Source organism: Rutidosis leptorrhynchoides, chromosome 3, assembly GCF_046630445.1.
Source record: "Rutidosis leptorrhynchoides isolate AG116_Rl617_1_P2 chromosome 3, CSIRO_AGI_Rlap_v1, whole genome shotgun sequence".
NCBI lineage: Eukaryota > Viridiplantae > Streptophyta > Magnoliopsida > Asterales > Asteraceae > Rutidosis > Rutidosis leptorrhynchoides.
Genome location: NC_092335.1, coordinates 592,713,580 through 592,728,512, shown reverse-complemented (window position 1 = coordinate 592,728,512; position 14,933 = coordinate 592,713,580). Strand labels below are relative to the sequence as shown.

Here is a 14,933-nt window from a genome sequence, read left to right as displayed (position 1 = left end):
AATAACTTGTTGCCCAAGTATGACTTTTCCTTCAAGCTAAAGAACATTCCTTAAATTAGATACTTGCTCCACAAGTTATCTTGACCTCCAAGTAAAACTTATCTCTCAAGTTATCATGATTTACTTTCCTTGTTTAATCGACTTCACACTCAACAATTACCTCAATGAGCGCCTCATCAGTTTAGATTTCATCCTTTCATTAATATAATATTATTATGTTAGCAAAAATTTGTTGAAACCACGTCATACCCCTACAGTTCGAGGAACTCATATCAGTTAGGCAATTAAGATATCATAAGTAGTTTTAATTTTTACCTATAGGGGATGATCAGGGGATCAAAAGTTTTATCACATACTAACTACTGTAATAATTATCTATGTATATGAAGTACACATAAAACCAAAAAAGAATATAAGAACTAGCCATTTTTACTAGTTTTAACCACACTATATTTTATGTTCAAAACAATGCCCACTGTCTTTGTTTTCTTTTAAGACTCATTCATGTACTTGCCCACCAAAAACATATGAACACAATATCACCAAAATATTTGTTAAATAAAAATCAAACAAAGCTATTTATTGTATATTCTTCTAACTGAGAATCACAAAAACCTTATGTGCTTTACTTTTCATGTCCATCAATTCCATAATTTTACACAATAAAATATTATCCACCACAAACAACTTTTTGTTATAATTCAGTAGGCTTATAACTACCTTTAGTGGTTTGATTCTTGATGTTATAATTCAGTAGGCTTATAACTACCTTTAGTGATTTGATTCTTGATTAAGAATACTAATAATGAAGTGTAAGAACAAAGATGATAATGGAGAAAGAAAGAAACACTTTGTAAGTGTGTGAAATGGTGCAAGTTTAATGCTTGCATTCATGAGTATTTATAGCCTAAAATCTCAATATAAAATACATACTTTGTGTACCAAAATTGACTATATGTATACACCAAAATTGACTATCCATATCTATATTATTATTATTATTATAACACTCCCCCTTGGATAGCAATTTTATTTTGTTGAAGATCAACTATAAATTACTGCCTCGTTAAAAACCTTGCTAAAGAAAACCCAGTGGGAAAAAACTTTAGCTAAGGGAAAAAGAGTGCAGCATGGAGTTGACTCCCCCTCAAGTAGACATCGCTTCAGCTGTTACATCTTTTGAACATGTCTCATGCCAATGTTATGAACGTGTGTTCTGAAAATAGCAGTTGGAAGTGCTTTCGTGAAAAGATCAGCAGAGTTTTTGCTGGATTGAACATATCTCATTTCAATCTCGTTGTCCTTAATGAGATTTTGAGTGTATGAGAAGAATCTAGGAGGTATGTGTTTGGTTCGGTCACTTTTGATATACCCTTCTTTCATCTGTGCTATGCAAGCTGCATTATCTTCATAGATAATTGTTGGACTTTTATCGTGTTCTAGTCCACAAGAATCAGTAATGATTTGTGTCATTGATCTCAACCAAAAACATTCCCGAGTAGCTTCATGTAATGCAATCACTTCGGCATGATTTGACGATGTAGCAACAAGTGTTTGTTTTTGAGAACGCCATGATATTGCAGTACCTCCATTTAGGAATACATATCCAGTTTGAGATTTAGCTTTATGTGGATCAGATAAATAACCTGCATCTGCATAACCAACCAAATCTTGTTTTGATTCGTTAGAATAAAATAATCCTAAATCAGTAGTTCCTCGAAGGTATCGAAATATGTGTTTGATCCCATTCCAGTGTCTTTTGGTAGGAGCAGAGCTGAACCTTGCCAACAAATTAACTGCAAAAGAAATGTCAGGTCTTGTACAATTTGTAAGATACATAAGAGCTCCAATTGTACTAAGATATGGTACTTCTGGTCCAAGAATGTCTTCTTGATCTTCACATGGACGAAATGGATCAGCTTCAACATTGAGTGATCTAACAACCATAGGAGTACTTAATGGTTTTGCCTTGTCCATATTGAAACGTTTCAAAATCTTTTCAGTATATGTTGTTTGATGTACAAGTAAACCATTAGGCATATGCTCAATTTGTAAACCAAGGCAATACTTGGTTTTTCCGAGATCTTTCATTTCAAATTCTTTCTTTAGAAGTTGAATGGCTTCATGGATCTCTTTATTTGTACCTATGATGTTAAGATCATCAACATAAACAGCTATGATCACATATCCGGATGTTGTTTTCTTAATGAAAACACAAGGGCAAGTAAGATTATTTGTATACCCTTTGCTTATCAAGTAATCACTTAATCGGTTATACCACATACGTCCCGATTGTTTTAACCCATATAAAGATCTTTGTAATTTAATCGAATACATTTCTTTGGGTTTTGCATTTGATGCTTCTGGTACCTTAAATCCTTCAGGTAACTTCATATATATATCACTATCAAGTGATCCATATAGATAAGCAGTCACAACATCCATGAGATGCATTTCTAAATTTTTAGAAACTGCCAGACTGATTAAGTACCTAAAAGTAATTGCATCCATAACAGGAGAATAAGTTTCTTCATAATCAATTCCCGGTCTTTGAGAAAAACCTTGAGCTACAAGTCTAGCTTTATACCTTGTAACTTCATTTTTCTCATTTCTTTTTCGGACAAAAATCCATCTGTATCCTACAGGTTTCACATCTTTAGGAGTGAGAATGATGGATCCGAAAACTTTTCTTTTATTGAGTGATTCTAATTCAGCTCGTATTGCTTCTTTCCATTGAGCCCAATCATGTCTATTTTGACATTCAACCATAGATGTTGGTTCTGGATCATCATCATTATTCATGATGTCATATGCAACATTAAATGAAAATTTCTCATCAAGATTTTTCATTTCATTTCGGTTCCATAATATTTTTGAATATGCATAATTGATTGCAATTTCTGTATTGACATCATCAATCTCCTCTGCAGTAGGAGTACTGATTTGTGGTTCTTCTTGAACACTTTCTTTTACTTCATTATCAGCTGATTTTCTTTTTCGAGGATTTTTATCCTTTGAACCGATTGGTCTTCCACGTTTCTGACGTGGCAAAGATTCATGAGTGACGTTATTGCCAGCTTTTGGAATTTCAATTCGAGCTGGAGTATTTACTGCTGGTATATATGATTTTGTCACCGTTTTTGTATCTGTAAATGCATCAGGCAATTGATTTGCAAGTTCTTGTATATGCATTATCTTTTGAACTTCTGTCTCGCATTCTTTTGTGCGAGGATCAAGATACTTTAATTGAGGTTCACACCATGAAACATCATTTTCTTTATTTTTCATTTCTCCCCCTAATCTAGGGAACAATGTTTCATTAAAATGACAATCAGCAAAACGTGCTGTAAAAACGTCACCTGTCATAGGTTCAATATACCTTAATATTGAAGATGTTTCATATCCAACATATATTCCCAACCTCCTTTGAGGACCCATTTTTGTACGTTGTGGTGTCGCAATTGGAACATACACTGCACAACCAAATGTTCTAAGATGGGAAATATTTGGCTCTTGACCAAAAGCAAGTTGTAGGGGGGAATATTTATGACTTGCACTTGGTCTGATGCGAATCAATGCAGCAGCATGTAAAATTGCATGACCCCATATAGATACAGGGAGTTTTGTTCTCATTATCAATGGTCTAGCGATTAACTGTAAACGTTTAATCAATGACTCGGCTAAACCATTTTGTGTATGCACATGAGCAACAGAATGTTCAACAACAATTCCTATAGACATGCAATAGTCATTAAATGCTTGAGATGTAAATTCACCAGCATTATCAAGTCTCACCCTTTTAATGGTGTAATCAGGAAAATGAGCTCTCAATTTAATAATTTGGGCAAGAAATTTTGCAAATGCCACATTACGGCTTGATAACAGACAAACATGAGACCATCTGCTAGATGCGTCTATTAGAACCATGAAATATCTAAATGGTCCACATGGTGGATGAATTGGTCCACATATATCACCTTGAATTCTTTCAAGAAACATTGGTGATTCTTTCTCAACCTTAAGTGGTGAGGGTCTAGTTATCAATTTTCCAAGAGAGCAAGATGTACATGGAACCATTGTATCATGATGGATTTTTCTATCCTTTAGTGGATGTCCATGAGTACATTCAATAATCCTTTTCATCATTGTTGATCCTGGATGGCCTAATCTGTTATGCCATAAACTGAATACACCAGGATCAATATATTTTTCGTTAACTACCATATGTATTTCTGGTACATTTATATGTGTATAATGTAATCCAGAACTAAGTCTTGGCAGTTTTTCAACCACATGACTCTTGTCAGTGATACTTAAATATTTCTCATTTTCTGTTGTCACTGACTGATAATCATACCCGTTAAGGTATATGTCGGAGAAACTCAATAAATTTCTGCTTGACTTGGGAGAAAATAAGGCATCATTTATTAAAAATTTTGTACCATTTGGTAGTATGAAATTTGCCTTTCCTATCCCTTTTATCAAGTTAGCAGGTCCTGATATTGTATGTATAGTTCCTTCCGTTGGTTTTAGATCAATAAAATATTTCTCGGATTTAAGTATAGTGTGTGTAGTTCCACTGTCTGCTATACAGAGATCTCCACCACTTGATTGATGTTGTATTCCAGCAAAATTCATATTGAACTTCATATATAAGAAATAAATAGTGAGTACATTAATATTACACAATATTTTAAACGCAAATAGATAGTACTGAAACATTTAGCAAACATAATGACAAAGACAGACGATATTAAATCGTTTATTTTTCGAAAGACACACAACTTAAACATTCAAGAAATCTTCATATAAATCAGATGGTTTCTCAGTGACTGTTGGATCGACGTTATCCACAAAGTTTACTTCCTTTTCTTTATCTTTCAGCGAATCCTGATACATCTTAACAAGATGTTTAGATGTTCGGCAAGTATTAGCCCAGTGGCCCATTCTACCACATCTGTAGCAAGATTCTTCAGAATTTTTAGAAGAATTTTCTTCAACATCTTGTTTAATGGGCTTGTTTTGTGGTTGATATTTATATTTTCGTGGATTACTATTTCTTTGACCACCACGGCCACGACCACGACCACGTCCACGCCCATTACCATTACCATAAGGATGGTTTCTACCATAGTTATGGCTTTTGGCATGATGATGGTGATGGTTATTATAACCACGACCTTGCCCGCGTCCTTGTCCCTGTTTATAATTATTTGCAGTATTTGCTTCAGGGATTGCAAGTGTACCAGTAGGACGGGATTGCTGATTTTTCATTAATAGCTCATCATTTTGCTCTGCAACTAAGAGATATGAATTAAGTTCAGGATATGTTTTGAACTTTAGCATTCTCAAATTTCTTTGCACTGTGATGTTTGCAGCATTCATTGTGGAGAAAGTTTTCTCCATCATGTCTGCATCACTAATTTCATGTCCACAGAATTTAAGTTGTGAACATGTATTATACAGAGCTGAGCTGTATTCATTTACTTTCTTAAAGTCTTGGAACCTTAATGTTCTCCATTGTTCCATTGCAGCTGGAAGTAAAATTTCTCTTTGATTATTGAATCTGCTTTTGAGACCTTCCCATAAAACATGGGGATCTTCTACAGTCACATAATTATTTTGTAAGCATTCATCAATATGTTGATGAATAAAGCAACATGCCGTAGCTTGTTCTTTTTCAGAACAAGTGTTGTTTTCATTTATGGTTTCAAGAATGCCCATTGATTTAAGATGCATTTTTACTTTTATAACCCATGGCATGTAGTTGTTTCCAGTTGATTCTAAAGGAGTAAATTTAAGCTTTTCCAGATTCGACATTTTCTATTATCAAAAATTAAAACAAACATCATGATAAATTAGAGTCAATTTATATTCATAAGTATATAAACATTAAACATAAATTTAATATAACATAAATGATAAGTAGGTGACAGTGTCGACCATGTGTAAGCAATCATAAATAAATGTTATATAACAAAAATATAAATATTAGTAAACATAAATGAAAATTTGGCGACAGTGTCGACCATATATTTTTTCAGGTGGTATAACCGACCTATATCATTCTGGTGGTATAACCGACCATATATCATTTTGGTGGTATAACCGACCATATATCATTTTGGTGGTATAACCGACCATATATCATTTTGGTGGTATAACCGACCATATATCATTTTGGTGGCAGAGCCAACCATATTTAGTATTAAGATTATCGTGCTGATAACGTGTTATAATTCAGTAGGCTTATAACTACCTTTAGTGGTTTGATTCTTGATGTTATAATTCAGTAGGCTTATAACTACCTTTAGTGATTTGATTCTTGATTAAGAATACTAATAATGAAGTGTAAGAACAAAGATGATAATGGAGAAAGAAAGAAACACTTTGTAAGTGTGTGAAATGGTGCAAGTTTAATGCTTGCATTCATGAGTATTTATAGCCTAAAATCTCAATATAAAATACATACTTTGTGTACCAAAATTGACTATATGTATACACCAAAATTGACTATCCATATCTATATTATTATTATTATTATAACACTTTTATATATCAAAATATTTTCAACCATAAATAGCATCTGAAAACTTCATAAATTATGCTCCATATAATCCATAAGTTATTATTGCTTTAAATAACCTTAGATCTAGTGTAAGAAACTACAAAAGGCTAGTTATACTTCCATGGATTGAGAGAAGATAAAGATAAAAAAAAATTAATAATATAATAGCAAAGCAAGTAACTTTTTTAAAGTGAAGAATAGGGCTTCTGAAAAAAGTTGAACTCACCATACTTTGTGATGTCGACGTTGCTCTCGTCATCTTCTTGGCCAGCAAAAAACTGTTAATCGAAGAAGACAAAACGATAAAAGAAAGAGTTGGTGGAACCATAACCAATAAGAATACCTTGTAGAGTAAATGCATGAGGAGGTAAATCCTGTAAACTGAACAAAGGCGAAATAGTATCTGCATATTAGATTCCGACAAATACAATCATCAATAAACGAAGCAAAAAATTCCAAAAAACAATCATTAATAAAAGAAGATCACAAACAATATTGCATAGTGGCCCAGAATCACCCTGCAAATCACACATTTTTCTATCATATGCCCAATACGGTTTGTTATATTTGAATTTAAATTATTATCAAAAAGAAGTAAACCTCTTCGGTAGGATCATCACCATCCGTAAATTGATCCGTTATATCTGTCGACATAACACTGCTAAAAGATTGTGCTCTTGACAAAGCAGCAATAGTTAGTTCTGAACTTTGACGAACAAATTACCTCGCAGGTGGTTTCGATGTCCATGAAAATTTCGCATTCGTAGCTTCACTAAAAGCCTTCATGGCTAGTACAATCACTATTTGTGAAAAGTGACCACCATACATAACACTAAAGTACCATCACAGATATCGTAAATGAAAAACTTGCTAAAAGGACAACTACCTGTTCTAAATCGGACGGTTGCAATTCCCATTTCATTTACAGCTACAAGAAAATTCTTAACATTTTCAAAGTAAGCAGGTTTAGCTACCGCATCAGGTGTATGAAAGACAGCCGATGGTGCATTTACAACCTGCACATCGTTAATCCAACCCTCATATCGATAACCAAATATGAAAAGCAAAAAACAGACAAACATCGAAAGGGAAAAAGTGAGACTTTAATTACTTTAGAAATAGCTCCGAGTTTGATCTTGTTAAGTACATTACAAAGGATCATTCCACTTCTTAATCGTAGCCTAAAATCTTGTTCTGATGGCTCAACTGGTAAATCTCTTGCAGCCACTACTCCAATTTTCTTTCTTTAACATGTTGCTGCATCATATCTGTCTGTTGCTGAAATCAATCCAATCAAAATTCAATATTAGTTTTTTTTCTCAAAGACGTTAAAATAAACACATGGTGTGCATTAACAAATAATAAAGAGATAGATGCAATATGGCATTGTTCATGTATGCATCATCAACAAATGTTCAAAATTAATATATTGAATTGAAAGTAATCTGAAAAAACTTACGATCTTCTGCATCCATCACGCATTCAAAATCATCATCTTGAAGCTGTATTTCTACTGATCCCGCCATTTTTTTTGTATTTAACAAATGTGTTCAATTTCTTGTACACCTTATCCGAATTTCATTAGTTCGAGAAAGAATTTGGGGAAAACATGAAATTAATTTCTGAATGAATAATTGTGCGTGGTTTAATTTCTCTACACCGAAGGTTTGCAGGTTGTAGAGAAATCGGGTGAATGGAGGCGATGGCGTTGGTGGCGGAAGTGGTTTTGGGCGCCGGTGGTGGTGATGTTGGCGGCGGTGTGATGGTCGCTAGTGGTGTAGTGAGTTTTGGGTGTTTGAGGTATGAGGAGGTAGGTTTTTTTTTTTATTCAGGTGGAGTGAAGGACGGGAGGTAGCGGAGGAGGTTTTATGTGTGTTTTGGGAGTTTTTATAAAGGAAACGGCAAAAATCGGGAGTTGTTTTAGTATATAAGGATAATTCCTAAAATTAATAAATAATCGTACATAAAATAATTATTATTGCATTATGTGTATTTATATGCCACTGAGCTTGTAGCTCAACGGTACCCAGCTCGAAAAAGTCCTCGGACCCTACTGAGTGAAAGCTAGTTTCGCACATTCGATTCCTACGGGGTCGTTCCTGACACTCTTGAGGGTTCAGGAAACAAAGTCTAGCCAGGTATGCGCCTATCGGGTAGGTGGCATAGACTGCAAAGCAACATAGGGCTTGCGTGTTCCTACCGATCTACACATTTTGAGAATTACGTGTATTTAAATGAATGTGTTTAGCAATCGTATTAGCTGTCTTAGACCACTCCCTATCATTAACACATTTTAGTAAAAAACTTTTACGTCAATTAGTGTCAAATCAGCATCGTCAATTTTACTAATTTTTCATTAATCTATAATTAAATATTGCTCTGTATCTAACTAAATAATACTCACAAATATTAGAAAAAGTGTAAAAGTTAAAAAAAATGATATTATATTTAAATTTTACCTTATACTAAAAATTAATTAAATCATGTAAGGGTTTAATTAACGTCCGCCCACATACATGATCGTGACTCTCATGGTTTCATTTCACTAAATACGGAGTATATAACTAGTAGTTCGCTTCACATTCTATACATACCAACCAACCATTCTTCATTCTCTCATATATAACTCTCTACTCTTTAACAAATTTCTCCAATTAGTATCTGATTTTCGGGTAAAACGATGCTTCGACAGAGCCATTATATTCACGGTTTGATCCAAACCACATTATCTAAGGTTTCGTTTCCGCCTTTTCTATGATAATCGTGATAGTTCATAATTGTCATTCTGATGGTGTTTTTTATGATATGTGTTTTCGTGTTTGGTTAATTTGCATGAATTGAAGTTTGTTTTGGTAAATTAATAATAGGAGGAATTAATCAAAACCAAACATGTGGTAGTTAAAATATGTGTACATTATTGTTATTTTACCGATAAAATAGTGACTTGAACCTAAAAAGTTGTAGGCGAAAACTTCTATAGTTTATAGTTGTAGATGAAAACTTCTATGATTATTTTGTTTTTGTTTTTTGGAATCAAATGGTTAGTGGCGGTATTTTGTGTTAATTTCTCGACTTTTCATATATTTGTGTCAAATGGTTAGTTTTTTGGAATCATAAGCAACATGAATTTATAAGGCACATTTCAATTTAGAAATTAACCACTTTTTACCCTTTAAAATGTTTTTTTGTTTCAAATGTCTGTATGATGTTTGTCTTGATATGAGTCGGTCTATTTGTGATATGAGTATGAATTTGTGTCTGTATAGTGAGTTTGAGTGGTGTTTGTATAAGGTTGAGTATGTATGTATCAGATTTTGAATTGTTTTTAGAAGTTCTTTAATTTTTCTGTCATAAAGAATTTCGTTAATCCTCACCCTCTATATAATTGAGGTTAGTAATTTAATTTTAATCTCGTAGTAAAAAGGTTATGGTATTAGATTTGCTCATTAAATTGAAAATCAAATGACATCTTCATCATCATTTTTGATAGATTCACCATAAGTGTGTCTTATTTACTTGTACGTAATAATTATGTAATGCATATTGTTGGTGAATATAAAAAAAAATAGTGATGATTATATTATTAGTCGATATCAATGTATAACTTACAACAATACAATAATTTATATTATAAATATAGACATTAATTTAGACACTTTTTTTTAACGGCCGGTTAGTTGGTTAAACGCACGCACCCGCGAAGGAGGAAACCCACTCTCGAATCCCCGAAGGGGAGTTGATTTTATCTGAGGTCCCACCAACCCAGAAGGTGGAATGATGACTCAGCATTTATGGGAAAACCTCCCTCCCATGGATTCGAACATGTACCACCTGGAGTGAATACATGCCTGCACACATAGAATGGCCACCCAGACTATGCCCGGAAAGTGTGACTAAACTAACATCTCCCCTTATCCTAATGATTACGTTTAGCTTTTTCTTTATAATAATAGTAATTACCATTAGTTGATTCTCAATTTTGCAACATAATATAAAAAGTAAGAAAAATTTTTATAATAATAATAATAATTATAATTATAATAATAACAATAACAATAATAATAATAATAATAATAATAATAATAATAATATGTATTAAATTAACTCAATCTTTTCAATTATAATATTATATATGTATGTAATATACTTTTTGTATTTTCATATATATATATATATATATATATATATATATATATATATATATATATATATATATATATATATATATATATTGGTAGGATCAAAAGGGAATTAACCAATCGGGGGGAAGCGGGGGGAAGCAATTTTTTTTTTTTCGTTTTTTGAAAAAACTTTGTTCACGAACATTATAGATGAGATGAAAATATGAACATTTAGTAGAGACACTTTATGATAAATGTTTTTATTTTGGCGCGAAAAAGCTCGAAGAAGTAATATATAACAATTATCGTGTTTTTCGAGCGTATGTTGAGGTTTTAGCTATTGGGGTTTAGATATTAGGGTTTAGATATTAGGGTTTATAGGGTTTAGATATTAGGGTTTAGAAATTAGGGTTTAGGGTTTAGATTTAGGATTTACATTGAGTTTTTAACACGAACGGTTTAAAGTTTAGGGTTTAGGGTTTAGAGTTTAGGGTTTGGTGTTTTGGGTTTATTCCATAAACCCAAAACACCAAACCTAAACTCTAAACCCTAAACCCTAAACTCTAAATCGGGCTAAATTTTACTTCACAAAACATGGAAAAAAAAACGTTCATATTCTTCACGAACAATATTATCTTGAATGTTATTTTTGTTGATCGTTTTCCCGTCTAAATAATAACATTCATCACGAAGTGTCTCTTCTAAATGTCCATATTTTTGTGTGATCTTGATGCCGAAAAAAAAAAATTCCAAAAAAAGGAAAAAAAAAAAAAAAATTTGCTTCCCCCGATTGGTTACTTCCCCATTAATCCTGCCCATATATATATATATATATATATATATATATATATATATATATATATATATATATATATTAATTGTTTCTTAGCATGTGTCCACAGAAAACCTCTAATAAATATTAAATATTAAATATTAATATTAATAATTAAAGTTAAAAATTAATAATAAAAAGAATACGAATGAAAAGGTCAAAACAAGGGAACCGGTGATAATTTAAGAAATGGCATGGCCAGAAAGATGCTGGCGTATTAATATTGCACGTTTGTTTATTTAATTAGCCACCTTTAAGTTAAAACGTTACACAACTTAATTGTACCATAATTTATTACACTTTTTAACATTTAACTTCCAGTTTATAATTAGTAGTGATTTTACAGATCACTAGAAGATCTTTAACAACACCTTCTGTTGCTGCGGTTCAAGCTAATGAACCAACATTAAGGTTATAATCGCACCAGTAAAACGTCTAAAATTAAGTACGACCTCGTTTTGGTACTAACATAAACCCCTCTTGGTTTTCAGACACGAACAATACGCAGATATTGATTGGAATAATCTAGGATTTGGTCTTATACGAACGGATTATATGTACGTAGCTAAATGTACTAGAAACGAAAGTTTTCAACAAGGTCGATTAAGTGATTATGGTAACATTGAGTTAAGTCCAGCTGCTGGAGCACTAAACTATGGTCAGGTAATTTAAAGTCAATTAAAGAGAATGTTTGAAAGTTATATGAAGTCATGGTCTCATAAATACGATAGAGTTGAATGTGTGATAATGGTGGATCATAGGGAGTTTTCGAAGGTACGAAAGCTTTTAGGAGAGAGGATGGCAAGATTTTGTTATTTCGTCCTGAACAAAACGCAATTCGTATGCAAATCGGAGCTGATAGAATGTGCATGGAAGCTCCTTCTATACAACAATTTGTTGATGCGGTTAAACAAACAGCATTAGGAAACAAACGTTGGGTATTAATTACTCCTAGTATTCACTTTTATAAATCTAGAACTAATAAAAGAATTTATTTTTTTCGGATAAAGTTTTTTCTGTTTAGACTATATAGAAAGAGTGTGCGTTATAATCATATGAATGTGGCCTAATCAGGTTATCTTGTGACCATTTTCGACCTTTTCCCTAACCAACCAAAATATATTGCTGTTTTTTTTTTTTTTTTCCTTTTTGAAAAGCAAAAAAATATATTGCTAGTTAAGTTTGAACACAAGACCTCAATTGAAGATATCAAACCCCAACCACTATCCTACTTTTATTTTTTATCATAAACAAAAAGAAAAGATTAAGGAATTTTGTATTATAGGAAGCAAAAGGATCTTGTTTGTAATTAAGTCAAAATAGGTCTAAGATCCAAACCTCATTAAAAGCATATATATATATATATATATATATATATATATATATATATATATATATATATATATATATATATATATATATATATATATATATATCTTGAAGTGACAAAAGAAAGGGAGGGCAAGGGGTAAGAAGCGGTCATAGAATAATCTAGTTACACCACTTACATGAGAGTAAAAATATTACTCCTCTTTGTATATCCTAAACATTGAAAAACCTTATTCGTTTACAGGTTTATTTAGTGATAATATTATAATTTTGTTTGATATTTTTTTTTTTTTTACCTAATGTCATATTTCTACTAGATTCCACCTCCAGGAAAAGGGTCACTTTACATGAGGCCTTTGCTTCTTGGAACTGGACCAACATTAGGTGTAGCTCCTGCTCCTGAATACACATTTTTAGTATATGCTTCCCCTGTTAGTACTTATTTTAAGGTAAAGTTTTTCTAACTATTTCAGTATATTGTGTAGTAAAAGTTCAAAATAATACGGTTTTAAATGACCAAAAACACAGGATGGTATGGCTCCCTTGAATTTATACGTTAGCGGCGAGTTTCATCGTACAACTCGTGGTGGGGCCGGAGGTGTCAAAAGCATTACGAACTATGCCCCCGTAATGAAAGCCTTATTAAGCGCAAAGGAACAAGGGTTCTCCGATGTAGTCTACCTTGATTCGGTCCATAAAAAGTACCTAGAGGAAGTTAGTACTTCTAATATTTTCCTTGTCAAGGTACTAATTTCCCTTCAAAATGTCTTATAATCAAAAGGATAGATCTACCACGTGTAATGTTTCTAGATCATCAGATCTGTTTTAATATTTATTATTAATTATTTTTTCCATAAAAAAAAAATCAATATGATACATATAATAACTAGGGCTTATGTATCTAACATTTTCTTTTCGAGATAGAGTAATGTTATTTCAACTCCCGCAACCATTGGTACTATTCTAGAAGGAATCACAAGAAAGAGTGTTATTGATATCGCGCGTGACTTGGGATACGAGGTATTATATTGACACGTGTTTATACGAGTACTATACGAATATGTAGACCCTAATGAATCTAACTCCTAAGTCAGTTGTACAGTAAAAACTGTTAAACTACACTGGTTGACTTATAAAAAATGATGGTATATTTATCGTTACTCTGAATATAGTAATCTCAATATGTATCGATTGTTATAGGTTGAGGAACGGTCTATTGAGGTAGACGAATTGATGGAAGCCGAAGAAGTTTTCACAACGGGAACAGCCATGAGTATTGGTAGTGTTGGAAGCGTTACATACAATGGTAAAAGGTAAAACGTAAACGTTATAATTGCAATTTAAGTTGATAGTCTCTGAAAGTTGCACTTAAAGATTGAACACGATTAATTTATTTTGTGTTTGCAGAGTGAATTACAAAACAGGCGATGATTTGGTCAGTCAGAAGTTGTACAAAACTTTAGTAGGGATTCAAGTTGGAAAAGTTGAAGACAAATACAATTGGGTTGTTCAAATTGATTGATTTTCGTTATTAATAATTAATCTTAATGATAAAAAATAAAAATTATGTTCGTTAAGAAACATGAAAATGAAGTGGGCTATCACTCTAGTTTTAGGCTGCTATTGCCGGTATGAGTGAATAAGTTGTACTGAAAAAAAGTGAAGTTAGGTTATACAGTATAACTATAACTAATTAATATATAAAGTGGATTTTAATTTATCATTGCCCTTTTATTTTGATAAAATACTAATATACTACTACGTAATAGATTATACTAATATACTACTTTGATGAAATTTTTTCATTTGGTTATGAAGATTTTAAGTTTTTTCAGAAGAAAATAAAATACTACCACGAACTTGATTTGGGTGGTTGGGTGGATACTCTGTTTTGTTTCAAAATTTGACATTGCATTGAAATAGTGTAGTATAGACTCCTTTAATCACCATTTATTTATCAAATATTATTTTGTAAATTGTCTTAAGTTAAATATTAACATCTTTAGACATAAAACGTTCAAAAATTTAAGCACTTAATTAACATACTAACTATAGTAATAGACAAAAATTATGAATACTATTA

General features: G+C 32.2%; 1 protein-coding gene across 2 annotated transcripts; it reads left to right on the top strand.

Moving 5' to 3' along the window:
• Window positions 1-12,076: 12,076 nt before the first annotated feature.
• On the top strand, window positions 12,077-14,372 carry LOC139898768 (branched-chain amino acid aminotransferase 1, mitochondrial-like). Of its 2 annotated transcripts, none has more exons than XM_071881536.1 (7): window positions 12,077-12,184; window positions 12,283-12,459; window positions 13,168-13,299; window positions 13,379-13,594; window positions 13,775-13,870; window positions 14,051-14,163; window positions 14,258-14,372. In XM_071881536.1, the coding sequence occupies exons 1-7, from the start codon at window positions 12,077-12,079 to the stop codon at window positions 14,370-14,372; spliced, it is 957 nt and encodes a 318-aa protein (XP_071737637.1). The 2 variants fall into 2 exon arrangements, with proteins under 2 accessions (XP_071737637.1, XP_071737638.1); XM_071881537.1 differs by having other exon boundaries at window positions 13,168-13,306; window positions 13,389-13,594.
• Window positions 14,373-14,933: the final 561 nt, after the last annotated feature.